Source organism: Anopheles marshallii, chromosome 2, assembly GCF_943734725.1.
Source record: "Anopheles marshallii chromosome 2, idAnoMarsDA_429_01, whole genome shotgun sequence".
NCBI lineage: Eukaryota > Metazoa > Arthropoda > Insecta > Diptera > Culicidae > Anopheles > Anopheles marshallii.
In genome coordinates, this window is record NC_071326.1 from 17,975,743 (window position 1) to 18,003,522 (window position 27,780).

Here is a 27,780-nt window from a genome sequence, read left to right on the forward strand (position 1 = left end):
CGTCCGGTAGAATCCGCCATTCGCTGGATCGCGTGTGATCTCGCGCAGCTGTGTGGCACATTTCGGTGAGCTCAGCTGTACGGCTGGGTAAGTGCTGCTAGTGTTATAGTGTGCGTGGGTGAGCGTTTTCCAAGAGGTGTTTTGTCCCCCCGATAAATCAACAAATTTCCGCGAAGAACAGCTTTTCCGTTTTTGTTGGTGGAAAACGAGATCGCGATCGTGTGGTGCAGCGTGGCAAAAGGCAGATCTCGTGTTTCCGGCACCATTGCTAACGGCAGCGGAGAATTCCAGCAGGGTGCCAACACCAGCGCAGCAATGGAAGCGTACTGGGAAGCAACGAACGGTCATGCACCACATTCTTTGAAGTACGAAAGGTAGGTACAACTCTGGCACAGAGTTCAGAACTTACTGATCTCTCCCGCAGAATAAGAAAGATCACTGTCCGATGGTGATGCTGCGATGCTTGCGTCTCTCCCCTTATACAACCTCCCTATATTTATCGCGCGTCCCAGTCGGTGGCGCCTGTCGGCAGAAGAAATTCTGCGACGAGCGTGTGAAGTAAAAAAAAAAAAACAAACAACCGCCCGAAGCACATAGGAGTTGGCCGCACGGTCCGGTTGTGGTGGGTCGTTCGGTATGATAAATTCTTGACCTCTGTCAAGGTTGCTCACCTAGCCGTGTACGGGGTTTTGTTGGCTGCTGAAGAACGTTGGACCGGTTTGCGGATCGGAGATCTAAAGTGCTGACAGTGTGCAACGCGCGCGCGTCATGTTCCCATGTTTCGAGTTACATACGATGTGCCATTGGCTTTGTATTGAATGGGCAAACGGCGAAGTTAAAGTTGCCTCTGCACATTGAAGTTGTTTGGTTGGAAAGCTCACCAGCGCACAGTACAAACTTGTTTCATCACGGTTCGTTGCTAATATAAGAGATCAAGAGAACGAGTTTAACCGCGGATGGGTGTTAGCTTTCGGTAGGAAAATGTTCTTTTTTCTCCCGTTGAAAAACGCAAACAGGATTAGATGTTATGAAGCAGCCAGCTTAATCATTGACGTTAAACCGTCCCCGCAAATGGAAGCGAATGTGTGAAACGACACTTATCTAATGGACAATGCAGGCCCCATTTACTTACCCTTCGAGCGCGACAAGTGGTCACGTGTAGCGGAGAAGGGATTAAACGGTGCTCTACCGATACCACCAACACACAAGTACGGCCGCGTCTACTTCCCTGTTTTGCGAACGTCCAGCACAGCAAAAAAAACCCTGCGTTCCTCCATGCCATTTGGGTGCTAATCGGGCCGTGTAGATGTGCAACCACTTGAGCCTGACGTCAGCGTGTCAACGGGGGTGATATTTCTTCGTTTCATACACACAGACCCTCCCATCGCTCCGCTCCGTCTCTCGTCATACTTCGGGCCCGTCCATTCTGGGCACCAACCCTGCCGTGTTTGAAGTGTACACGGGCGGGGAATGCACGACCGAATGCAAACAAAATAAAGGCGCGTCGATAACAATAACAGCAGGTCGGTTTTGGTGGCTTTGGCTCTTTCCAGTGCTCGCACGCGAATTCACACGGCCCACAGAGAAAGACGCACGATACGGCAGCTAAACTTCATAAGCTAACTCCAATCTTGGTGCGGTCGCGTTCGCTTAGCAGCAGGCGCCGTCACCGTCGCACTTGTTTGTTAGAGACCCTGGAGGCTTATCAACAATGGGGGATGTAGGGATGGGTGTGTGTGTGTGACCGTTACGGTGGTGGTAGATAAGCGTTGTTGCGTGTCCGCACATCCAGACAGAAAGCTTCACCCAAGCAACAGGCTGCCGAAACGTGTTCGACGTGTGTTAGCTGCTTGCCGCGTTTCCCCCATCCCGTTTGCCTATGTTCGCCACAATCCACTGACCTCTGACAGGTGCCTGCTACACATCCCGATCCGATTTTCTTTGACGGTGGAGGACGGTTTAGTCACGTAGGCTATGCAATGGGATGGATTGAAGTGGAATTTCTAGGAATGCACGCGTGAGAGTACCGATCGTGGAAGTAAAGGATCTTGTGGTAGTTGTCTCCTAGCTTTTATCTGCTGACAAACTCTCGTTTCTTCATGCGGTTCGGTGGTGTATTGGTAGAGGTGTCGATCTTCACACGGAATGACCGAGGACAAATCTCATCCGGACCGTTCTCCCGTAGCTAGCTCTTCGGCTATCTGTTTACGTGGAAAGGAAGTCGTTCTAATGAGAAAAAACAGTCTAATTTTCTTGAAAATTATTTTACAAACTAACCATTATGAACTTCAATTTCTATTCGGTGGAAGATGAACTGTTCGGACGAGTACGGCTCGGCATATATTTTCCCATGCACTGTGTACCCTTTTAGAAAGACCTGGAGCGTTGGATGTTGTTGCTCTGCTACTTGATGTTGATGATGCTATTTCTGTTATTGCTGATAAGAGTTCAACCGCGTCTGGGCGGGTGAAAAAGGTTGCGAAGAAAGAGGAAAAAAAATAAACAACAACAGTAATGCTTGAACGTTCTTCACACACACACACACACAGTGTCCCACCCTACGAGGAAATCTTATCACGTGTGGCACACACGGGTACGAAACAAACACAGAAGAGGACGTGGAAGTCTGACCGGTTGGTTTAACTGGTCCGGGCATAGGGCAACCGTTGGTTGTCCATCAAATCATCGTTGGAGGTGAGTGTATGCGTGCCGCGGTAAACCGCGTCTGCATTGCCCGCGTCGTGTCAGGTGATCCGGGCCATGTGTGCGCTGGTGTGCGATAGATCCCAGGGCACCCAATCAAAGTAGTAACGCAGCAGCACTTGTTTACGGGTCTCGAATCATACTTCTCGTGATGATCTTGCTTGGTTCGTGGCTTTCAGAGGCTTTTTCGCATCACCACTCAGACAATAACGTGACTTATGCACGAATTACCTTCAGTATTTATTTGACCGGCCCCGATATCCTATTGAGCAGCTCTAGTACGGACACTGATGATCAAACCAGGTCACAAGATCCCGTCACTGCTGGTACAGCATAACAAAGAACAAATGTAGCGTGCGTGGCAGGGAAATTTCATACACTCAACACACTCTACCAGAATCTATCCGGCTGAACGTTCGTGATAGAATTCAATCCACTGTGCTGGAACGTGTACCGAATGCTCGCACCGCTCTGCGCTGTGTGCGTGGCACATTGCGCTTTCGCTGATTACGGCACACCGAAACCACCGGCAGGTTAGGAGCCGCACGTACACCACACCGCACCGTGTGATCTGGGGAGCAGAGCCGAGGTATTGCTGTTGCTGCCGCGTTTACACCCCGCCGATCACGTGATCTAGCATGACTCAGCCGCTGGTACAGAGCCGAGGGGCTGGCGTCGGAACACGGTGGCAGTTGACCGCTCCGACAGCCCATGGGAATTGGAAAAACCTACGGCGCAAAAGGCTACATAATCCCGGTGCAGGCGTCGGCACCACAGCTACTACCGTGGTAGTACCCGTAGCAGTGCCTATCAACGACATCTTGCGGGCTATCGGTGTTACTACACCGGGGTGCAGAGTTTGAGTAGCTGCAGCTAACGCAAACGCCTGCGGAACGCCCTGGTATCACGGTAAAACAGGGGATTCACTCGCTATCTGTCGCCTGGGTGTAACAGCTGAAGTGTACAATGCCCTAACGGGTGGCACACCTCACGTGCCCCAGTTCGAAAATGCGCGATTTTATCAATCGATCGATAAAATGGCAGCCAACAGTGGTGTTACGTGGTGCCCAAAAGTAGGTGATGAAGTAAGGTTTTTGTCCCGCGTGATAAGAAACAGGCGGAAATGTGTTGTATCCGGCAGTGGGGTCGGTTATCGACGCGTTGTAATTGATTTGAATCTGAACGCTACTCACCTGCTGCATCTGATACGCGATCTAGCGATCAAGCCGTCCGGAAGTGGCTGCTTCGATTGGTCCTTCTGTTCTGGTCAAATTGAGCGCGAATTAAACGCGCGCATTGGTTCGCTTTGGCTGACAGCTGACTAAACCGCGTACAGCGCAATGGATGATCTTAACAGATGGAGGGAGATATTTTTAAACTGGGCGCGATGCTATTTTTGCGCGCGTTGTCCGATCGAGCATAAACACGCGTAGGTATTGCCCCGGTGCGCATTTGTGTGTGCGCTTGTTTTTCCCTTCGGGTCTGTGCTTTCGCCTCTACCCAAAAATCCAACTCCTCTCAAAAACGCATACCGCATGGCAAATGAATAAAATAACACCCCGACCGGGTGGGGACAGTGTTGTTGCCGAGCCGTGCGAGATTTATTCATTTGTTTTCGTCGAACGCTCTCGACCTTTTTTTGCGCCACCACTTGTTCGCTGTGTTTTGGGCTGGTAGAATTTGAGGTGAGCAAAACGGTGCGAAAAACTAAACGAAAGGCTATATGATGAATGACCGGTTGGCTTGCGGATTGATGCGGAAATCGATCGCTGGACAACGATAACGTTTTGCTGCCCCGATTAATCTCTAAGTCTCTCGCGACGCAGGACCGTTTTCTTTATCTCGCCCCCGTTTTTTTTTCTTCTGGTGAAAATCGGCTCGATCACGCATGATCCGTGGTGATGATCGCGCGTGTAGAATTTTTTTTTTCATGCGTGGCATGATGTTGGCACTCGCATCTCAGCCGCAAACTGGAAGCAACCAAATATTGTTCCATTTGTACACCGCACCTAGCAACAAGTGGGCCACGATGCCCTCAAATTCCAACTTATCGCTGGCCGCGGAAGCGCGCGAGTCAAATCAAACAACATAAATTACCGTAGTAGTACTGTCTAGCGGTTGAGGTCGTCTCGCGAAATCAAGCCAAATCTAAGCACAGACGACCAAAAACCCCGACACATAAAGTACCCCCTATCAATGGGCGTTACGCTAGCTGTTTGGGTTTATTTTTGTGGGGGGTTTTTTAAGAGTGTTTGGTTCCTCAGCGCGTAAGGATCTTCTTATTCCCATCGCTGATCGAATTGAATCGAGTTCGGTTGGGAATAATTGTGCGCCACAAGCGCTAGGGTCAAGCCGGATCGTACCATCCCGGGGGTCGTGTGATGTGAAGTTGTCGACGAATCGCAACAAACCGAACCTATTTGGTGCGGCAATCCAAAACCCCTCCTAGAATGCTTGTACCCGGTCTGCGTATAGTAAGTCCAGCCGGCAGAACGCATCTGTTTCTCTTTTTTTTTGGGGCTGACCAGCTAAAGGTCAACACTGATAGCATGATGATGTTGACGATGTCTAATGCGGGTATGTTGCCTGTTTTTAGCGAGCCGAATGCCCCGGCTCGAATGTGATTATGGTTCGCTGCCGTTCGGGCACCAGTGGAAGTAGCAGTTAGTTCTATGTTTTGTGCTGTTGTTCGTCACCAAATCAACCCAGTATATGGCCATTCGCGATGGTGCGGTTGCATCGACATGCAGAACACAATCCACCATTGCAAAAAAAAAGTGTGACATTTATTTTTAGTTCATGCGATGCGCGTGGTGTTGTAAACAAGTTGACCGGTTTTTGTTTGTTATCAGAAGCGAATAATTTTTGCGTTCGTTTATATTTAGCAACTGCGGTTGAAGCCACTTTGCGGTGGGAAAGAAAGCATTTTATGCAAAACGCAGTTTGATAAGGTTAATTATACCTTATATACATAGTATACAATGTAGCTTCATACAACTGAAAAGGGGTATAAAACACTGGTGTAGAGTATCTGTTGAGAGGGAAGAAATTAAACGGGAATACGGATACAAACTGATAGCCCAAGTTACGACTGGTCATAACATCCGGCACCAAACCCGACTGTGTGTCTACCGCTGGTAGTATGTGTGCCATTCGCGTGCGCACTATTTGCGTCACGTTTCCGTCACGCGATGTGCCGCGGGTGGGGTGGTTGGGGTGTTTATGTTCCACGGCTTTAAAAATACACCCGGATGCGGTGGAGCAGAAACGGGGTAGCTGCCAACCCCGTGGGGGGGGGGGGGGGGGGGGGGGGTGGCCTTTGAGCTTTTCCCTGGAGTCCTTGGTGTGGTTGGAGAGCGTTATATTTAGTTCGGTTCAATATGGGTTTTGCTACAGCCATGCTAACGATTGCTGCCGGGGGTGGGATACTATCAATCCTGGTGGGTTTGATAGCTATTTTTGCCTCAGCTGTTGGGCGAAGTTTCATTGCTTCACAAGCAAACGCAACCCCGGAAGATTGATTACATTAAATGGTGACTCAATGTAACGAAGATTACCCTAACTTGTTTATCCTAATTTATTTCTATTTCTCTACTATTCCTTAAATGACGTAAAATGAAATGAAATACGGGAAGGTTTTGTTGAATTAATATTTTTTTCTTACTATTTTTTTACTAACATTAATTTCATTGAAACCAAAAAAAAACATTAAATTATCAAATAAAGATCTTCAAATGCAAATGTTTTGTAAAGCGATCACCGATACCAAAACGTGCATTTAAATGTCTCATACAAACTTATCAATCTGGCAGCAATGTGGTATTAATATGCTATCTGAACGATCGCCCTGGAGACCGGCTGCCTGTTGCCAAGTTGCCTTTTTTTTTTGCTGCTGTCGTTTCGTGCTTCGGTGCGCTAGCGGTCGGACTAGCAAAGGGAAGCGAAAAATTTTCCGTCACGTGTACCGGCATGTGTGGCACGGTTGCCCGCGCGTTGGTTTGCCATTTTCCCTTACAGCAAATTACAGTCTGGGTCATGCGATTTTCCAAACCGTCGCTCGGTAACCTCGTAACCGTTAGTGGCACGCCATTGGCAACAAGATCGCTGCTGCGCAGCACGGTCGCTCACGGGGAAAAGCCGATTATGCTGTCGACGGGCTGAGGATTTCCCGGGAAAATTGCCCAGTTTTCTCCTGCCGGAGAATTGGTTCTGACTCAACGTTGTTGTTTGTTGCTGATGTGAGGTGATGGCTTACCGTTGGTATTATGAGATCACCACGGAAGCAGTCCGAAATGGAAGCATCCCAGTTAAAGCAAAAACAAAAAAAAAAACATTAAGAAACGAAACAAAAAAGCAAAATTTTTCTGATAGAGTTCTGGTAATTCACAAACCATTTTGTCACCAGCTTACGACATACGACACAAATGAAGCAACAATACAAAATGATAACACATGTCTGTTGCTGCACGTAGACTAAAGAAAAAAGACACTCCTATAGCAAGTGTATGGTTTAAAGCGAACCATCCTGCCTTTTTAGGTCCAGTGATCATCGCACATTGCAGGCATGGACAGCGATGCGGGTTGAACGGTTTTTTGCTTCAACGTACGAACAGCACACTAAGCAAAACCCAAACAAAACAAAAACTAAACACGTATAAAAAAAAAAAGCTCACCCTCATGCCCACAGCCACACGCACGCATACTCGCGCGCAGATTAATATGTTTGCGTAGACCATCTCGCACCATTCGCGTGGTCACCGCCCCAAGATGCTGGTCATGCGTGTCGTGTGGCTATTTTTAGAAAGACTCTTGCCCAGCACCCATCCGCGGGGGGTGGGGGGGTGTATGGGGGATGCGTGTTGGTGGGGCAGTCAGCGTGGAGAAAGAGGAAGGCCTAGGGGAAGGAGGGGTGAGCAACACAATCCCCAAAATATCGCATGATCATGAACTGGCAACACTGTAGCCAGCCGTCTCCTCGCCATTTGTATCCACTCAAGTGTCTCTTTTGGTCGATGTTTCTCTCTTTTTTTGTGTGTGTTCGCTTTCGGCTGTCCGATGCCAAAATTTTGCTCTTATCATATCTTTCGCCACCGTTTGTTTAGGGTTTTGCGTGTTTTATTTGTTTGGTTTCATTTCGGCCAAAAACTCATCTTGCTCAAACGGTCGGCCAACATCCAGGGAGTTTCAATTTACGACATACCACACCCGTATGGTAATGTGTAAACTCTTGCGGTTTGTCGTCGGTTTTTGGCTTGAATTCGCGAGTATCATATGCGTTTGTTTCATGTTGTTGCTGGATCGCACCGTGGGAGAACAAAGTATGCGCTGGGAGGGACTGAAAAAAAAACACGTCAACTTTGTCACACCAAGTGTGTGGCAAATACCACGACTCATACCATGAATACCAACCGTTTGGAAAGACACATTACAGCGCGAGAGACTGAAGGGATCAGGACGGGTTTTACGGTTTTTTTTTGCTGCGCCGGACACGACAACAACGGTACGACCGATCGGTGATCAATTTCCGCGTTCGCATTCGTTGGCGCTCGCACGATCACGTCTGCTGACGGTACATTGCGTTAACGGGCTCTGGATACAGGCATGACATGATAAGTCTCTAGTGTGAGATCGTATTAAGTGGTAAATACAAATTTTATACCCTTAGAATTTGAAGTTTATCCACGTGAAATGGCACATTCGGATGATCAAACTTAATAATATTTTTCTCCATGGAAAATATCGCTAACCGAACTGCTAATAGATCTTAAAGAAAACTTCCTGTCAGGTGTCATTCCAGTGAAGGGAAGTTCTGTCGCTGGTTTGTAAGGTAATACACGGCGAACCAGCCCTGCGTGGGGTGGCTGGACGGTGGTGCGCATATAAAATGGGGGTGTACTAACTACTACCACCAACCGTGGGCACACGGCAACTGTGTGTCCACCGCATCGAACCTGGCCGCACGTTTTTGCCATTTAAAATCAATCCCACAGCGTCATCGCGCGATCACAAACATGCGAGCACTGGTGGAGCTTGACGCGGGTTTGGAGCTTGGGTGACTGGCGCTATTGCTTCGCTTGGTTCCGCACCGCAATGAATGAGCTGCGGTGGCTGGGTGTGTGTGCGTACCAGCCAGATCTTGAACTTCATTTTCGACCAGTTACTGACCGCACTGGAAGCGAAGTGATTCTGTCGGTATTTTTAGCTACAAGTAATAAATTTGATTATGTTTTTGTTTTAACAACTTTTAAACTATTTTTAAACTAGCATTTTAAATAATTGCGGTCGTGCTCGGTATGTCTTCAATATCCGATAGACTTCAAGCCGAGAACAAGCCGAACGTAGACGGCCAAATAGGGAATGTTAATGCTTTGTTCTTTAGATGACTCCTTTGAAATTTTTTTCTAATTCTTGAATTTTTGCGGAAAGAACTTTGAATCCTTTTTGCAAAACAACGACTTGAACGAAATTTCTCCAAAAGTTGCACAATGTTTTCTTGCATCGCATTGTGTCCCGTAGCACACTTTTGTTGTGCACTTTTTAACCGGCTAATGAAAAATGTTATTCTACTTTCCCTGAAACCTTAACTATCCATGTCTTTGAACATGGTTAATTCCTTGTTTGTTCTATTCACAGCAACCGGGGCTAGGGTCACCGATGTCGGATTCATTTCCCACCAAGGGCAAAAGCTCTTACAACATTAAGCCTCTTAAAATGCTTAAATTTTTCCCCCTCCCCAACGATTCCTTCGCCCTCAACATCGCATCAGAAATACTTTCACCACGGCAAAGCATCCAAGAACCGTTCCCAAAACAATAAGCAGCTAAAAGCAACCTTCACAGCGGTGGCAAATTTTCATGGAAACCTTCTTAGCGCATTGACGCCCGTATCGCGTTTAAGTAAACACACTTTAACCTCCACTTCCCATGCATCCGCCAAGGAGGTGTTTTGCGTCCTCCGGCCGAATGAAGCACAGACGCAAACCGATGCCGTGGATGTGCATGCAATTCCATGACACCCGGTCGTGTTAAAATGTTTACATTGCGAGTTGGCAAAAAGTAAAAAAGTACAAAAAAAAAACGGAAAAAGGCCAGGACACAAACATTTCTGTTCCAAGCAAGCTGCTACTTTGCTAAATATATTTTAGCCCACCCCATAATTGCCATGCCGGTGGTCACTGTTGTGATGGCAGTGGCGTTCGCGTAAATGTAGCCTCACGTGAGAATGGTTCTTGATAGTTTTTCTTTTCTTTTCTCCTTGCAATTGAAAAGGGAGAAAAAGCAAAGGAATCGCGATCGTGTTATACCGATGTTGGAAGACGCGCTTTACGCATGCTTACTGTGGAGTTTCCATTTCTTGCCCGGTGTATTTAGCAACGTACGAACGAGGCCAGCGTATCGGCGAGTTTGATTAGCGTTGGGATGATTTTTATTTTCCGCAAAAGTGTGTTATATTTTTCGGGGTCCACGGGGTCCCCTGCGCCGCTGGCTAATCGTCCCCGGTGCCAAACAGCGAAGGTTGATTGACAAATGTTTGAAAATCAAGGTATTTCTGCTAACTGGTTGTGTCCACAGGGCAGTCGGGCACTTTTATAAGCCACTCACGATCGGCCGGACACGTGCAACCGGTGATCCATCTTCGGGATGGAGCGAATTTGTTTAGCTGATTCGAAAGCCCCGCTCGAAATCGGTACAGGTGTGAGATGGTTGGTAAATAAACAGCGGCACCGGCAGTGAAACGGTGCGCTGAAGTTCGAAAGTACCACTGGACTATTTCGTTTAAACCTTGCTGCGCAGTCCAAACACCGTAACAGGTATTATTTCTTCCTGATCGCGTACCCACACAGCGGACGGTTCGAGCACAATTCTCGCGTGTCGGAAGGAAGCGAAGGTTAACTGCTGCCTCTCCGGCTCTGCACATTCTTGCGTGTTGAAGGCGACGACTACTTTACATCGGCCCCAATCGCGGTGTGCCGTTGGGCGTGTTTGATGTCGGGCAGCATTACGATCGATACGAGCATCAAAGTCCACGCTGCATGTTCTGCATGTTCTACCGCAGCCATGGGTCGGTTGCGTTCTGTGCTATAAATAATACTCGCCTTCGGTTTTGTTGATCTGCCCCGAGGCGAGGAATTTCCTGTGTGGGGGAGTCTCGATTCCACTTGCCGCATGGTTGCAATTGCATAGGCGAAACCGAAGCATATTCCAGGTCCAGTTGGGTGGTAAAACCTGCGTGCCTTATTGTCCCACAACTATAGCACTTTTGGATGGGCAGAATGCTTTCATCTACATTAAATTTATAGAAGTAATGATGTAAAGGACGTTTACAGTTGTACACGGCTTCGCTAAGTGCACAGATGTGATTGATGGTAGGGTAAACAACAGCTCAACCACTGGGAATAACTCTCGGTGTTAGTGGCAGCGGCAGCGAGTTCGTTCCAGAAGTGATTTGGCTGCCTGATCTGGTGGTTGAATAGCCGCATTCTTTGCAGGATTCGATGGATCAGCAGCAACAGCAAACCGGTTCGGTCTGATCGTGTTTGAGCAGAAGGAAGCAATACAAAACCCAACAACAACCCCCCCCCCCCCCCCCTCCCCTTTCATGGATCTTGCTGACTGTTCGTATTCTTGGCCGTACACAGTACGATCGTACGAAAACGCCTGGTTGCGGTTTGGTTCATTCTGCTCACACGGAAATGCGCGCTCGTGACGGAATGCAATCGTGCGCTGCAAAAGCGGCTGGCGCAATTGCAGTGTTTTGCACCGTTGCCGAGGGTTTGCGTTCTTTTCGCCCGCAGGGTGGGAGATTAATTTATGTCGATAAGGGCGCGAACACACAGACAAGGGGGGGGGGGGGGGAGTAAATAGTAAAACCAGCCAATGCTCTAGGCCTGCTTGGATGTGCAAACATTGTCGCCACCAGTTGGAGACAGGAAATCTATCGTTTAAATATGGCTAGCGTGAAAGATTATAAATAAATAAATTAATTAGTATGATATCTCATTGCACTGCCCGTCTCCTTGTGGGCGTCGTTGTGGGGAGTTAGAGGGGAAAGAGGTTTACCGTGGCTAGAGGCAGTATTGCGTTCGATCTTTGCCACTGGTTAGTGGCATGCATCTACTTGAAGTTGTTAAAGGGGTTTAGAGTTCAACTGGCAAAATCGAGTTTCGAGTTTCTGGACTCTGTTCAGGTTGAACTGGAATATCATTTAGAACCTTTCGTACTTACTACACTTTGTTCTGGATATTGTTCGGACATTGGCAAAGTTTTCAATATCTGGATTAGTCGCGATTTGAACGAGATCCTGATAGAATAAAGGATTCCTGATCGAGTTTGCCAAACCAACAGTGAATTTTCGCGGACTATTGATGAAGTTGAAGTAATTTCTGGTTTCTGATAAACTTGGACCATAATGTGCCCAACTAGATGTCGGAATCTTTCGAAATTTCTGGATCTTGTTGATCCTGGAAGATTAAGAAAGAACGAAGAATTTCAGATGTTATTGACCATATTCTAGCTCCATTTGATCAAAATTCATAAACTTTTCCAGTTGAGCCAAAAAAAAAAAACCCCTCATGCGTATACAGCAAATAACGATCGTAAAGGAACGATCAGCACACGTTATTGTATCCAGTAGAAACCATTTAATAGTACAGCACAATTCATTTTGCTTTGCTCGTTTGCACCAACTCCACTGCGTAGCAATCTGTGCACGCTAAAAGTGTTCTGCCACCGGAGTCAAGTGGTGACTGTTGTTCTGTGTTCGGTATGCAACACCAAACCTGCGTTAATCGCAATCCATCATCAAGCGTCTAGGGGCGCGAGCTAAACAGCACGACGGCTCGTTGGCTGGTGGGCTATGTAATTTAACGGCGCATGACGTCGGTAGCTGCGCGACACGGTGCTTTTTACGAAAGCGGATAGCAGATAGAGGGAGCGAGAGAGAGAGAGAAAGAGAGAACCCAAAAACTGCCAAGAGACATTCGAAAGAGGTGGAGGAAGAAAATGAAGAAGGGGGGAAAAAAAAATCAACAGACACCCCACGCCGCTATCACGTGCAGGAATGGGTTGGCGTGCCAAGCAACGTTTGCGCCTGGCGGATATTTATTTTCTGTGCTGTATGTGTGAGGGTGTGTTTCTTTTTTATATCATCCCTCGAACGTTCGAATGCTTGATAGAGAGACAACCACCGGTAGACGTGCCACCGGTACTCGCATACAGCCGCACACACACACAGACGCGCGTACTCTTGACTTAATGGTGCGCGCCATACCGCGAACACTTGTTGCCGACAGCGAAACGCCGCCAAGGCACATACACCACTTTCGGGCCACTTTGCACAGCGCCAAGACGCTCCATGCGCCAAGCCGGAGAGCGGACGGTGCGCCGGCGGTGGTTAGGCAGACAGATCGCTGAAATTCTACGCCCGAACCAAACAACACAACACAAAGCGCACCGCGTAAATGCGGAAAAGAAAGACACAGCGGAATAGTGTGGTAACTTGGTACGGATGATGGGCCATGGCCGACCGACAGAGGGTCGATCTGCGTGTGTGTGTGTGTTTAGGGGGAGGGGGTGTAGTTTGGGTTTGTTTTGCTTTTTTCGTTCGCATTTCCTTCTGGTTCGTTTTGTTCGCGAATGTGCATAGCGCACATTGTGCGATGCAGGGGCGAACACGTGAGCACCGGGCGTTTGTTTGCGGCCGCCACCAAGCGGGTTCCGTTCGTTTCCGCATACGAACTTCGGCGAACAGTGGAATCGCTCGGCGACTGGTGGGTACGCCCGTTGTGAGCAATGGCGGCACGGCAAGAACGGATTGAACCGAATATGGCTGTACACGTGATGAAAATATAAAGTCAAAATAAGTCCTGTTTTATTGCGTGTGTTTTTCCTTAAATAGGTCTATTCGATTAACTTGCTTGTATTGTACTGAAAATACTGAACTAAGTCTAAGAAACCATCAAATGAACAAATGTGCAGCGTTCGGAGCGACGGTATCGCTTACACAAAGCCTTGCTGTGTGTGCTGCACTTGCACACCGTCGAGATGCCCGTCGTCCACTAGCGGGGTGGGTACTGTACTATGCGCACGACTGTGCGGACCATCGAACGGGGCGACACTTGCCGATGCGCTGTGTACACGCGGTGCATAACCTTCGATGAGTTTATTGACGTTCCGTCGCGAGTACTTTGCGCTCCACCGCTCTGTTCCGCCCCACGTTCGCTGCCGGATCTCGGTAAGTGATGCACAAATCTCGAAGAAATTCACACGATTCGTGGTGCAGACAACGTCCGGATGGATATACCGCGCGGCGAATCTACCGCGGGCGTCACGTTACGTGCCTGTATTACAGCGTGATCGTGTGTGGCACGGGCAGAGCGGCTGGCAATGAACCGTCGGGAAGTGGCAAAAGGCAGCAGGGCGCAAGAATGCAGTTGCAGCAGCAGTAAATACCCTGCTCTTCCGTCAAGACACGTTCGCTTGGCACTTCCGGATCGTCTGAGGGATGGAAAAAAATACCGATATTCCCCAACGGCTAGAATTAGAAGTTTGCCGAGTGGTTCTTTCCAACAAAAACAAACCACAAACAAAAACCCAAAACGTTCGAATGGCGGAAGTGTTTGGAATCGGAAAGAATGTGGTTGGTTTACGGCTGAAAGCAACAGGTTGGCTCGAAAGACGACCAAACACACAAACGTTCTTGGTTTCGCCCTCAACAGGCGAGTGGAGTGGCACGCAGCAGAATAAAAAGAGCAAAATCGTTGGATGCTTTTTTTGTCACAGGCTTGATCACGTGTTTTGGGTGGAGTTAAAAGGTTCATCTTGGGTACTGTTGTTGTTGTTGTTGCTCAGTAACAAAAAAAAAAACAATACAAAACAATGAATGAATCAGATAAATTCTACGCCTTTACCGCACCATACTGAGCAACGGTGTGCGCGCACTGATGTGGGATGCTTCTAGGATCTTCTGCCGCGCCTTTTCTATTTTCAAACCGTGTCATTCGTCAAGCATTTTTTTTTGCTCTTTGATGCCGAATTGCTTTATTTTTAATTTTAGCACAATGCCACACAATGACTGTCGTTTTTTTTTCGCATTGTTTTTAATCCACCGCCCGATGGTATGCGTGTGATTTGACGAGTCGGCGATCTCACCAATCGACGAGTATCAAATGAGATTGTGAGAAGAATGTTTGAAGAATTCGATTGGGATAGCCTTAAATAAGTGTTTGTAATTTAATATAGCACCTAGTGATGGAGATGCACCGCAACGAACTCTCGTCGTCTAAGGACGAAATCTTCAGGAATTCCCAACATGTCAAAAACAGCAGGCATTCCGCCGATACTTTTCGCAATCTAGTCAACACTGCTTAAAATAACTGCGTTAATTATCGCACACGGAAAGGAAGCTGAACCACCCTGTGCCCCATCATGTAAGATGCAGCATGGCTCCTCGCTGCAGCATGTGATGAAGCGCCAGGTTTTCGGTAGATGCCAACGCCCGCTTTTCGCTTTCGTAAGAAATGCCAAACCGCCCTGCACAGGAAGTCAGCAGCAGGTTTCGGGGGTTTTCGGGCATATCGTGTCCGTTTGAATGTCGCTGTGGCGGTGTTAACACCGGTTGCGGGCCTGATGGACGGGTTGGATACCGGGTTGGTCTCTTCCCACTGCCGTGGTCACGTTTGTTGGCATTTGCTCAAATAGTTTGTTGTTTCTTCTGCCTTTTTTTGTTTTGCTCTCACGGTTGCCTTTAACAACTCGCGTGTGTGTCTGGTGTGTTCGGGCGGGCATCACTCCTAATCTCTCGTCTCTTGGTTGGCGGACGGGTTTGAATGGTTAAAAATAAAGCATACACGAGGCAGGACCACCATTCGAACGATAAAGCTGCAAAACCATCCAACAAAACACACACACAGGATAACGTAAACGATCCGTGTCCGTGTACACCGGATGGAATACAAAACTCAATAAACTGGTATCTTTCGGTTCGGCGTGTGTACTGCGTGTGCTTGGTGGTAAGATTCATCCAATGGAAAATTCTCAGTGCGTTCGCAACATTATTGCTGTGTTTTCTGTGAGATGAAGGCGTCAGTGTCAGACCGATGTTCGCTTGCCGGGGTTTCGCCGGCAGGTTGCTGAGGTGCTCCATGGTACCAAGCGCCAAGTATCGGCGTTCAACTCACTACTCAGCAAAAAATATATGGTCGTGCTTCGGTGGTTGATTCTATTTTTCGTTTTCAATTCGATACGCGCAAGGCACGAACGGTATAGAAAAAAAAACGAGTGCATGTGCTCAAACACGAGCGGATATTAGGGGATGCTTTGAAGATGTCGTTGATGCGTTTTCGTAACGATGTCATTGATAGCTGACTAATGAATGTCGGTAACGTTGGACAGCGAACTTCGGAGAGAATTGCTTTCCTCTCTAAACACCAACAGCAATATTTGATCGTTTATCAATATATTATCATTTGTTGTATTATCTAGCGCTGATAGTAGAGTCTGGGTGCATCTTATTCATATTCGGGGACCTAGATGTCTAAGCTTTAACTTTAATGAATAACTCTAAATGTTCATGATGAACAATGCTGCAATTTGAAGATAGTACTATTCTACTAGACTTCAGTTATTTAGAGCATATCAGTAGAAATTTGAATCTTAAACTAAAAATTCTTGGAGATTCCAGAACTTTCCGGGATCCTAAGATGACATCCAAATAATCTCGGCTATTATTAATCGTTCGATGGTCATCCTCACAGAAGATTCGTATAGAAGACTCTTCGTACAAGATCCATATGAATGACTCCTCACAGAACATTCGCGAGAATGTCTCTGCACAGAAAACTCCACAAGGATGTGGAATCAGCTTCACACCTTCAACTTCATGTTGTTGCGAAAGCTTGTAAAGCCCAAACACTAAACAAACCCTTTTTAAACATTATCTTTATTCATTTGTTCGTCTATTTTTTTTTAGCTAAAATTACCGTACTGCGATGGCGTTTGGGAATGTTTTGTTGGGCGATGAATGTTGCTAATATTAGCGATGCGATTTCGGTTTGTTTTGTTTGGTTGTACGACGGATAACATGAGCGCTAATGCGTGGTGGTAGTGTTGCAGTAGCGTTTACACTGCACAACGCTGTCCAACGTGTCGAGACCGTTTGCATCTCCACAACGCCACAAGCGAGAAAGAAATGCTGAAATACATGCGAGGTATCTCCGTTAAAATGTTTATAATTTTAATATGATCGGTCACTGTTCACCATTCTATTCGGTGAAGATGAAATTGAAATTGAGAAATATATTATACGCTGGCTGGAAAGGCGGTTGTACTATCCTTTGTCACGTTGCGCACGACTTTTCTCTCAAAATCAAGCCCCAATAATATGCCGGTCGGGCGAAGAAGTTGGCGCCAAGCTGGCAGCTTTGGAGGTGCGCAAAAACATGTGACTATTTGTATTGTAAATGTGTAGCCCTGCTTTCCATGTGGCTTGAAATGGCGGCTTACCAGCATTAACAGGCAGAAACGACATCGTCCACGCGGAAGCATGGCCTTTATCGTGCCGATAACACTTCTGTTTTTCGCTGAAACGGGGCAAGCATATATTAAAGCATCGCCACATATTCGCTCTCGAAGCACGTGGTCTGCAGCCGGCTTGGAAATTAGTATAATTTATGTCCCTTCCCTTCCTGATTACCATTGGAAATGGTTCACGTTTTCACTGCGGGAGCAAAACACAATCTGTGTGCAAACACACAGTGCCTAAGAGTAAATCAACATATCCCAAGGAGCGGATGTTGCATGCATGATTGGGGAAGGGATGGAGCGAGGGGGGGAAAAGGACGCAACGGAGACGCATTCGCATTAACTGGAGCACGCGCGGGTTCACGTGTTAGCCCTCCAGCTGTCCTTGTGACCTATTGTTTTGCAAGTTTCGCCCCTCTCCCCCGGCGTGATGGCGCGGCGGGCCGATGTCTTCGAGCAACGGCGAGGAACTGGTGATATCGATTCCAATCTCATGCTGTCGAAAGTGTGACTCGAGCACTGAGTCACGGATGCATGATGCATGATGGCGGAACGGTTAACACGGTTCCCCCCTTCCCTCCTCTCCCGTCCCTGGATCATGTTGTGGCTAGTAGCACGTCTGCTGTTTTTGGAATTCTCACGCTCGCGCTACTCACGAGGCAATATCGCGTGGCTTCATGATGCGGTTGACGTCTTGTCAGAACTTTTGCCCCTTCTCCCGTGTGAGGTGTGAGGAACACACTGGTCAGGAAAGTCCTTGAGCCTGGGTTACTTCTCATGATAGCAAGGGGTTAGGTTCTTTTCTTCCGCTCGCAATGGTTTGTTGGAGAATTAATAGCTTATTAAAATTATAGTTTGAATAGAACGAAAACAAGTGCTAAAAGTGGACAATTGTTTTAAAGAACTCTAATGAAACTGTGCTGGGTCATCGCCGGTTACAAAGAATGCTCCGAACAGTATAGTTAGATGTATCAGCAGGCACTACTTGACACGTTGTCCCGGCCAAATGGAGGGGACAGCGCGCACTCCACTATCACGGGATGATATGGTTGTCGGTAAAACGTGCGCTAATTAGTGTGCGCTTATTAGCGAAAAGGGGCTCAACAATATTCACTCTTCGGCCCGGTGGGCTACAATGTAACGGCGCACGTATCGTTGCTCCGTCCGGGAAACGCGGGTCATCAACCGCCCTAGCGACAACTCTGGAGTGCCGGCGGGTGGTAAATGATTGGCGATACCCCGGGCCAGGGGGGGGGGGGGGACAATGGCAGTGGCCGTTGCATTAGTCATCTTCGCACGGGTGCAACCAATTGGCTGGAAACACCGTAGCACCGTGCTCAATCATCAAGCAACGGCCGTCTTGCTTATGATCTCATCTCGGCATCGACTCATCATCATACACGTCGCATGGTTTCCGGTTCGCGATGCGTTTGGTCGCGGAACGGTGTAAATCACCGCTGCCATTAAAACACTAAAACCCACTGTGCGCATCCGAAGCTAGCCGGGAGACATGGATTGCGTTAAAGCCATGCATAATGGGCTAAGAAATAAGCGGTCAGTGGCAGCTCTATGTTGCAGATAAAGCATATAAAATGCAGCACCTAGAGCACGAGTTTCGATGAGCTCGTAGAGCAGGATAATGTTAACGATTTCCCATACGGTGCAGGTTGTATGTAAGGGGAAATGTGTGGTGCAAACGCTCCGTTACTGTGAAACACCAGTACAATTCATACTTTGACCTTCAAGGGATTACGCTGCATCTGCATGCATTATGCAACAATGTAATTCAATATGCAACCCATAATGTGTGAGTGTGTGCGTGTTATGATAGAAAGGGTATCACGAGGAAAATTGACGGTGGGGGGAAAGTTTGCCCTGGACACCTTAACCTTTGACGAGACGGTTTAAAATGGCTCTCAGAAACTTTCATTTCATCAGAAACGTTAATTGTTAATTAAATGTGAATGTACATTTTTACAACCTTATAAAAAGTCAAAGTTTAGTTATTTTTCCAACAGAATGTAGAATGACTTTTCTATAAATAAAATTTCGATTAAAAATAATAACGACCTTACCAAAACGATGCTAGTAACAATCTTTTCCATTTGTTTTTTTCTTCATTTTAGTGAGGCTGGTGGACCTGGATATACGTACTGCGGTGAGCCGGGACTGAACTTTTCCGCCAACAACACCACCTACAGCGAGGATGATGCTGACTTTCCACCCGGCCGGCGGGGCAAAACGTCACGGGTAGGTCAAAGACTGGTCAATTTCGAGTTCAACATAGTTGTCATGCATCAAATCTGCATCATGATTACGATTGGTGGTGGTTGGTGTAATGGAGTCGTGTAGTTTGTAAGCTGAATTACGGTCCTTTATTTTTTTTTAAATCTGAAATTGAAAAATTGCTGTGTTAGCTTTTTCCATATGAAAGCAAATTTATTTATTTGTTTTAGTATAAGCTCACAGCTATAAGCTTTCCGAACGCTGGAGGACATTCGGTACGCAATTCACCCGTACCTAGCTGTAAATAAATCTTGATAATGCTTTCTTAGCCAACAAATCGTGGACCAAGAGCGTGCTATCTGCGCGAAATGACACGTGAATGTTCTAATGCAGCAATAATTAACCCTCCCTACAAGGATCTCACAATCAATTACGGTTTTGCAAACTCCAGACGTGCAATGCAGCGTTGATAATGAAGTTCGCAACCGTAGCGCTGTTTCTAGCGTGCACAAGCTCGCCCATACCGTGATCGAACGCTGTGTTATCAAACGAAACTCGTCAAACTTTAATCGATGTTCAAGTCACACCTCGTACTGGTCCGCCAATCGTAACTAATTGCACCGTGTTCCGTTCCGTTCGCTAGATATACTGCACGGCAAAGGTCTTTACAGTACAGCAAAACAAACTGCCTCATTCCTTACAGCACTACACCCGACCCGGTCGTCACGTGACACGACACGGGAAATCAATTGAATGTATGAATATATACGCGGAACGGATTTCGAATGGACACAGGCAATCGATCGGCCGGGGTTAGGATTATGCGAACGAATAAGAAAATAGTTGTTATCCTGTTTTGTGCTTCCCGTGGAACGGTGCTAGAGCGTGACTGGAATAGTTTATTGAGTTGCTTTACATGTTTGAGAATAACAGCGGGGGGGATATGTTTGATTTACCACTATTTACCACTAGAATTTAAACTAGATCTGTGCACATTGCTTAGACTTGCATCTGGACATTGCTAATACAAGCCCCGACAGCAGTACAATGCCACCAGTACTAATTCACTCTCTTATTCACGTTGGGCTTCTTGCAGCAAGATCCACTGTCCCATCGGATCATTGAAAAGCGGCGCCGTGATCGTATGAACTCCTGCCTGGCCGACCTTTCGCGACTCATTCCGCAGCAGTACATGCGCAAAGGTCGGGGTCGCGTGGAAAAGACGGAAATTATCGAGATGGCCATACGGCATCTGAAAAATCTGCAAAACCAGGAGTGTGGCCGGGAAACGTCATGCGCGGAACAGTACCGGCTCGGCTACAACGAATGTCTGACCGAGGCGGCCAAATTTATGATGCGTGAGCGTGGCGAAGAGATGTGCTTCCGTATGGTGGCACACCTGAAGGAACATTGCAATGAGATTATGAAGGGTAAGTGTGTGTGTGGTTCTATTATTTTATGAAATGAATCTTACTTAACATTTCTTTCTTTCCTTTACGTTTATAGGTGAGCTGACAAAGTCACGGTGCGGTGCCGAGCTGGCGAACGGTGGTAGTCCCATCTATCTGGCTAGTGGGCAGCTGGGACATTTGCGGGAAATGTTGACCTGTCCGTCGGATCTCGAACACAGCAGCAACGACCATCACGACGTGAAGGATCTTAGCTTCCGTAGCGCAACGAGCACAAGCAGCAGCAGCCACAGTAACAATCCACCGCAGGCCGCCGTCATCACGTCGACCGCACCGAGCATCGTGCAGCATCTGGACACGTCGAGTAATCACTCGACGCAGGACTACGATGCACCGTCACCTCCGGCACGCATGTCCGGCAGCCTGCAGCAGGACACGAACAACAACATCAACCAGCACGAGGGTGTGCTGCGTACGATCCGCATGCGGAAGTTCTCCGAGCACGCGTCGCCCGAACATGAGCATAGTCATAATAGCTACAAATTCAAAAACTACATCCAGCAACGGTTCTCCCAGGACACGCACGAAAACGGACACGCGACCGATTACGATCGCAGTCCCGTATCGCTGCATGAAGACCAGCATCTGCACCAACATCCACACTCGCTGCGAGCTTCACCGCTGACCAACGGTAGCAGTGGTAGCGTTTCGGGCGCCGATTCCAAGTCCTCCAGTACGAGCACCCTGACCGGAAAGTCGTCGACGGTCGCATCGTCTTCGGATGAGCCACTGTCACTGAAGCGAAAGATGCCGAATGGCACCAGTAGCAATGGCGGGGAGTCCCCGGCCGCTGGAACAATGGAAAATGGTCTACTTCACCATCATCAGCAGCAGAACTCTTCGGAATGTGCACCAATGGAGAAGAAATTAGCCCTCGCCAAGAACGGGCATACGATGGTAGCATCCTCCTCCGTCACGCCGCTACCAGCGTCCGAGATAAAGCACGAACTGCTGGCGTCAATCGGTGGCAGCGGCGCGGTGGTAACACTCGGACCAAACCCAGCTCCAGCGTTCGCCCATCAACATCACCATCATCAGCAGCAGCAACAGCAGCAACATCATCACCACAGTTCCTACCTTCCGGTGCCGATCTTTGCCTGCCACACGCAGGGTTTCTATATTCCGTTGAACGTAGATTACGAAACACTGCTGCCATACCTGAACGGGGTCGATCTGCTCAGCAAAAGCTTCCTGCAGATGCCTCCACTGCATCCGATCAGCATCAGTGTGAACTACAGCCCGGCAACGCTGTCCGGCGGTGGGAGCAGCTTGCTGCTTAAGGCGTCCGCCGTTAATGGTCTCAATTCGCAAACAAAGGCCAAACTGGTCGAAGGCATCATTAACGGATGTTAGGGAGATGCAGTATGAAATGTAGGAGATAGCGGCACCGACCACATCACGAACAGTTGAACCGTGGATCAACTCCGAATGACCACGTCGCAGACTTAGACATTGGGAGTGCATTTTGCTGCTCGTGGACATTTAGGTATCTGTGTGTCGATGTCGACCGTAAGGTGTGTTTTTGTGTAGCTGTACTAGAATAATAAATGTTGATCGTACGCCTGCAAGCGATCGGGGATGAATGTACGATAGAGGCCCGAAGGTTAAGGCGTCCACCACGATACGATGAATCGAGGATGCATCCGTGGGACTTGTGTATCAAACTAAACAGCACCACAACTTGCAGAAGTGGCGCAGTTTTGCGTGAAGCTAGTACACACATATTTAAACTCAGGTAAACAAGTCTCCCTCTCTTTTCTTGTGCTGGAGTACGTAGGTAGAATTTGATGTTTCGTAGATGGATGTGTAACTGTGTCCCTGTATGTCCACGTCCTTTAAGTGTCTACTGGATGGAACCGATTGTGGATTGAGCGTGAAGCGATTGCCAAGCAAAACGCTTCATAATCTTTACAGCTAAGCTATAGTCCCTTTTGTAACGAGAAATAGAAGAACACACTCACAGCAGCTCGTGTCTTGATCCAAACCGATTCCCATTAACTGTAACAACGATAAAGATTCGTACGTGCGTTTACTTATGATGTAGTCAGCGTGGTTCGTGGTTCAGATTAGTGTGAAGCAATGATTGAGTGAGGCAGGTTTGATGGGGGGTTTTTTTTTGTTTGTTTTCCAATTCCACCATCACCGCAAACAACCACCACCAACAACAAAAAAACACCAGCACCGCCTAGTCCTTTACATGTTTTGAAACGCTCCGCACGGGGCAGGCATGATTTTGTAACGTCTAAAGCACACTTTATTAGTTTCTTCTACCGTTCAAAACGCTCCATAAACTTTCTTAACCGAGGACAATTAATCTGTGATACTGTGTGGGGGAAAATAATAGGAAATTGTGAAGGAAAACTCCAAACCGAAATGTGCAAGCGAAGAAGGAAAAATGTGCCGTTTTGCTAAAACAAAAACCATTACATAGTCAGAATTGTAAATAGAAAACAAATGCAAGGAAAATAGAAACGTAACCGAAAGGTAGAATATATTCGCATACCGGTGCGAAGCATTTGGTGGACAACTTACCGAAAAGACCATGTATGTAAAACAAGTGATAGAAACGAGAAGCGTCGAAACAGACCACAAAACAAACAGGGTAATTTTGTTGTGTATATTCCTGCGTGTTTGTAATGAGGAAAGCGACCATAGGAAAGGTGGAGCGATACGAAGAGCGATGGGGTGTAGCAATGGATTACTCCTTCCCACCCACATTTTCTGCCATAGTTGGGAAGCAACCAGCCACCTCTACCAAATGTGTCGTAACAAACGGTATACAATCGTACGTAATACAGCTGTAAAACACGGTTTTTGTATGAATCACATACAGTTAGTTCTGAGGTGTCTTTTTACTTTTTAGCCTTTTTTATACATTATACCGAACCACGCAAGTATCTGAAAAAGAGAAGCAAAACAAAGCAAACAATACCCAAATGCAAGGCGATAATGTGCAATGTTCTACCATCAGCTTGCAAGCAGGGAAATGGGCGAACGGAAGCCGCTTATAAAGTGGAGATGAAACGTACTATCCATATACATTTGCGCGATGAAAAGCGAACAAAAATATAACACTGTATAAAAATGAACCAATGTGCCTTTTTCGTTCTCTGTCGTGTATCTGATGCATCTTTTTGAACGTCCGAAACGGTTGTGAGATGAATGAGTACATTAGAATAAAGGTTTTTATTTAGTGTCTCACACAAGTGAAAAATCCGTTCCTTTTCAAAGATGCATCATTCCTACTGTAGCGCCCTCTATCGTTCGGTATATGGAAGAAGTGAGAGGGAGCTGTTTCTCTTACCCCGTGGAAATTCATTCTCACTCACTTCTCACTTGGTTGCCGTTCGTGAAGTTTTTTTCCCTCTCACTGGCATACGAATAATCGAACACACGGATTATCGAGTTGCTGTCGTTTTTCGGCGTCGTGTTTACGTTTAGCGGCGTTGGGCAACAACAATATTCATCATTTCGCTATTAATTTATGAGTGGGCGTAATTTACACCGCGTTCAAGTGTACGGGCAATCGAAAACGTGTAAGCAATGTTCTGCTAGACTTATTGAACCAAGCGAAAAAGTTTTCATCACTGTGCCGAGGCTGCAAATCTAACCTCAGGTAAGCGATATGCGGTAGCCTTTTACATGCACTCAAAAGATTATACAAGTGCAATCATTCTTGTTTGCAGCCATGAGTTCGATACAGGAGCGCCTTCAGATGAAGCGGGTTCCGCTGGACAAGTGGTCAACGAAGGAGAAACTATGCCTGGCATCGTCCGTTGCGTGCAGTGGCGATCAAAACTGGATGTCGGTGAGCCGATCGTTGAAGATGCTGTGCAGTGGCAACCGACCGAACGATTGGTTCGCCCAAAAGTCCTGTGCGGCCCAGTATGGCAAGCTGCTGGAGAATGTGGAAACCCCGAAGCGGAAGAAACGCACCGCTTCCGAGCGGGACGGCGTGGCGGCGGTCGAAACCCCCGGCGAGTCGATACTCCGGAAGCTAACGCAAGAGCGCATCATCGAGCTGAAGAAAACGATCCAAGAGGAGACACAGCAGTACATCAAGGTGAAGGAAGATATCATACTGATACAGAGCGGTGTTACGGATGAGAAAAAGCTGCGCGAAATGTGGAAACAGATCGAGCAGGAAAAGGCACAGAAGGAGAAGGAACAGGTACAGCACGCCCAGTGGCTGAAGGAGCGGGAAGAGAAGAAGCTCGAGCTGGAGCGTCAGTGGCGTCCGATGTACCCGAATTCACCCACTGCCACCAAAGCACCGACACCGCCAATAAAATTTAATAACGAAACTGATGAGGACAGTCAAGGTTCGTGCAAATCCGGGACGTCCCCTTTGTTGACATCGTTGCTGAAAAATGCCGAAGTCGCGAGAAGTTCCGGCGTACCGGTGAACTCACCATCCGCAGGAACGCGAACGGTGGCTTCACCTACAATTACAAACCTTCTAACGGGAAGCGCTGTCAAATCGCCTTCGTCGACGGGCGTTGGTGGGTTGGCAGGTGGAACCGAGCTGGACGCTCAACTTGGGGTAACGATTAAGCAGGAGGCAATCGCCATTTCAACTCAACAATTCGATGGAAAGGAACCATCAGTGGTGAAATTGGAAGCGGCGGAAGGTAGCATTGTGGAAGGGAGCATTCAAACGAAACAGGATGACTCAAACGCGGGCAAACCGGAAACGCTGTTCCCGGAGATGGACAGTGAAGATAATGCAGATCCGGCCAAGGATCTGATGGATGTGCTGGAAGATTTGATTCCGGCCGATTTGGATGAGATATTGAAAGAGAACAGTGGGATGATACTGGAGGATGTCGATCTGAAGAACGTCGTGGAATCAATAATGGAGGAAGACACGCTGAAAGATAAGGGTATCGATCTGATGGTTGAAGCGGAAGATGTACAGATGGCGGAAATAGAGGAGGAAGCTGTTGCTGAAACGGCTTCAAAAAACGAGGCACCCTCGGTGGAACGTTCTAAATCTCCACCCGTAAATGTGTCACAGATAACAGCACCAGCTGCGGTTCCGTCAGCAGCAGCAGCAGAGGTCCTCAAACCGTCAGCGGCCTGCGTTGAGAAAGGCGAAGACGCGATAGCAACAGACAATTTCGCCGATGAAAAGATGAACATCGTTCCGCAGCAGTCTGTTTCCAAATCACAACCGGTGAAGGAACAAGAGAGTCCGGAGACGGTGGAAACAAAGGTGGAGATCATCCCGATTGAAGATAGCACCAGTAATTCACCGGCAACGAATGATCCCTCCAGTGATGACAATAAGGACACTGCGGAAGATTCTAGCGGCCAAGAGCAACCGGAAAGTGTAATAGTGGTGTCGGATTCGGCCAAAGAGGAAGAAGATTTTGAAGATCGGGAAGCCGAAGTGAGCCCGAACGATGGCGGTCCGCCTGCCATTGACGATGAAGATTCAGACGACAAACCGCTTGCTTCGCTGGAGGTAGGAACAGACAGTGGAAAAGCGTCACAGAAGGAAGAGACGGATCAACCAGTTAACAAGCCATTGGTCGTCACGGTAGTGCCGGAGAAACGTGCCAATGAATCGATTGCTTCGCCGAAAGATTTGAAGCTAGAGATGACGAAAGTTGACTCTGGCCCGTCCGCACCGGTTGATGAGGCAAAGGCCAAGAAGGAAGCAATGGAAAAGCTAGCCTCAGAGTACGATTTTAAGGATGACGTTGAACCGATCGTGCAGCTTTCGACCAGGAAGATGAAAGAGGAGAAACACGTATCGGAGGATGAAGTGTTTGTCGATGCCCAGGACACGATGGAGGAACCGGAGGAGGTGAAGGAAATCGAACCGCCAGTGAAAAAACCACCCACGGATGATACGGGACTCACGGTGACCGATACCGACGATGATTCGTTGATCGAGATGAAGATCGGCAAGGCAAAGCGAGACTATTCGCGACGCCGGCTAGCGGATGAAGCACAGAAACTCCGAGACGATCTGGCCGGCCATTCCCGCAGCGAAGAAACGGAAGGTCGATCGTTACGGAAATTGCGCGATCGCGATCGTTCGGAAAGTCCGTTCGTGGTGCAGGACGATGAACCGAACGATAAAATGAAGCGAAGCTATTCGTCCACCCCGGTAATGGATTCGATACCGGGGTCACCGGCATCGAGCGAGGATCGGGATTATCGCGCCTGGAAGAAGTCCATACTGGCCGTATACTCGAAGATCGCCTCGTCGAAGCACGCCGTCCCATTTCAGAAACCCTTCCCAGACGATCCAATGACGGCCGAGCTTATCTATCGGCCGATGGATTTGCCCCAAATCAAGCGCAACATCGAGAACGGGAACATTCGTACGGTGGCCGAGTTTCAGCGGGACATTTTGCTCATGTGCACCAATGCAATCATGCTGAATCGCGGTGATGTGTGTTCACCGCAGGCGGCCAACTCGCTGATGCGGGAAAGCGTTGGAATTATCGACAGCGGGATGGACCCGAGGGCGGTAAAGGAACGGGACGGCGACCGGAGCACACACAAGCGTAGTTCGCGTAAGAGCACGACGAGAAATTCGTCCGCTGGAAGAAGCTAATCCGGTGGGCCGGTGAAGGGAAAGGAGTTGTACTACATGACTTTAAACATATTTCAATGAATAAAGCGCTACACATCGAGCAAATGTGATTAAAGTGTGTTTACGCACAGTAGGCTGTATTGATATGTCGCTAAGTACTCCTGAATCATTCTCATTTTTGCACAATTAGCAAAAGCGTGGAGGACTCCCTCCGCCATTGCTCTAAAGATTCATGAATGTTTTGAAAGTCGGACTCCCGATTTAAAGCTTTTTTTCCCGCTGCCAATACACCATCGGAATGCGCTGAGATTTG

At 47.8% G+C, this 27,780-nt stretch overlaps 2 protein-coding genes across 2 annotated transcripts; both read left to right on the forward strand.

Moving 5' to 3' along the window:
- The first annotated feature begins 315 nt into the window (after window positions 1–315).
- On the forward strand, window positions 316–22,270 carry LOC128715694 (transcription factor cwo). The gene is made up of 4 exons (XM_053810609.1): window positions 316–374; window positions 19,349–19,472; window positions 20,545–20,878; window positions 20,955–22,270. Exons 1-4 carry the CDS (start codon window positions 316–318, stop codon window positions 22,268–22,270), a joined length of 1,833 nt encoding a protein of 610 aa, XP_053666584.1.
- Window positions 22,271–24,605: 2,335 nt separating this feature from the next.
- Window positions 24,606–27,488, forward strand: LOC128707839 (bromodomain-containing protein 8). The gene has a single exon (XM_053802798.1). The coding sequence runs from the start codon at window positions 24,606–24,608 to the stop codon at window positions 27,486–27,488; it is 2,883 nt and encodes a 960-aa protein (XP_053658773.1).
- The last annotated feature ends 292 nt before the right edge of the window (window positions 27,489–27,780 follow it).

Excerpts from the sequence above, each read along its gene's own strand:
- LOC128715694 (XM_053810609.1), top strand. The coding sequence starts at position 316 with ATGGAAGCGTACTGGGAAGCAACGAACGGTCATGCACCACATTCTTTG. Across the intron at positions 375-19,348 it reads CATTCTTTGAAGTACGAAAG|TGAGGCTGGTGGACCTGGAT; the intron begins GTAGGTACAACT and ends TCTTCATTTTAG. Across the intron at positions 20,879-20,954 it reads TTGCAATGAGATTATGAAGG|GTGAGCTGACAAAGTCACGG; the intron begins GTAAGTGTGTGT and ends TTACGTTTATAG.
- LOC128707839 (XM_053802798.1), top strand. The coding sequence starts at position 24,606 with ATGAGTTCGATACAGGAGCGCCTTCAGATGAAGCGGGTTCCGCTGGAC.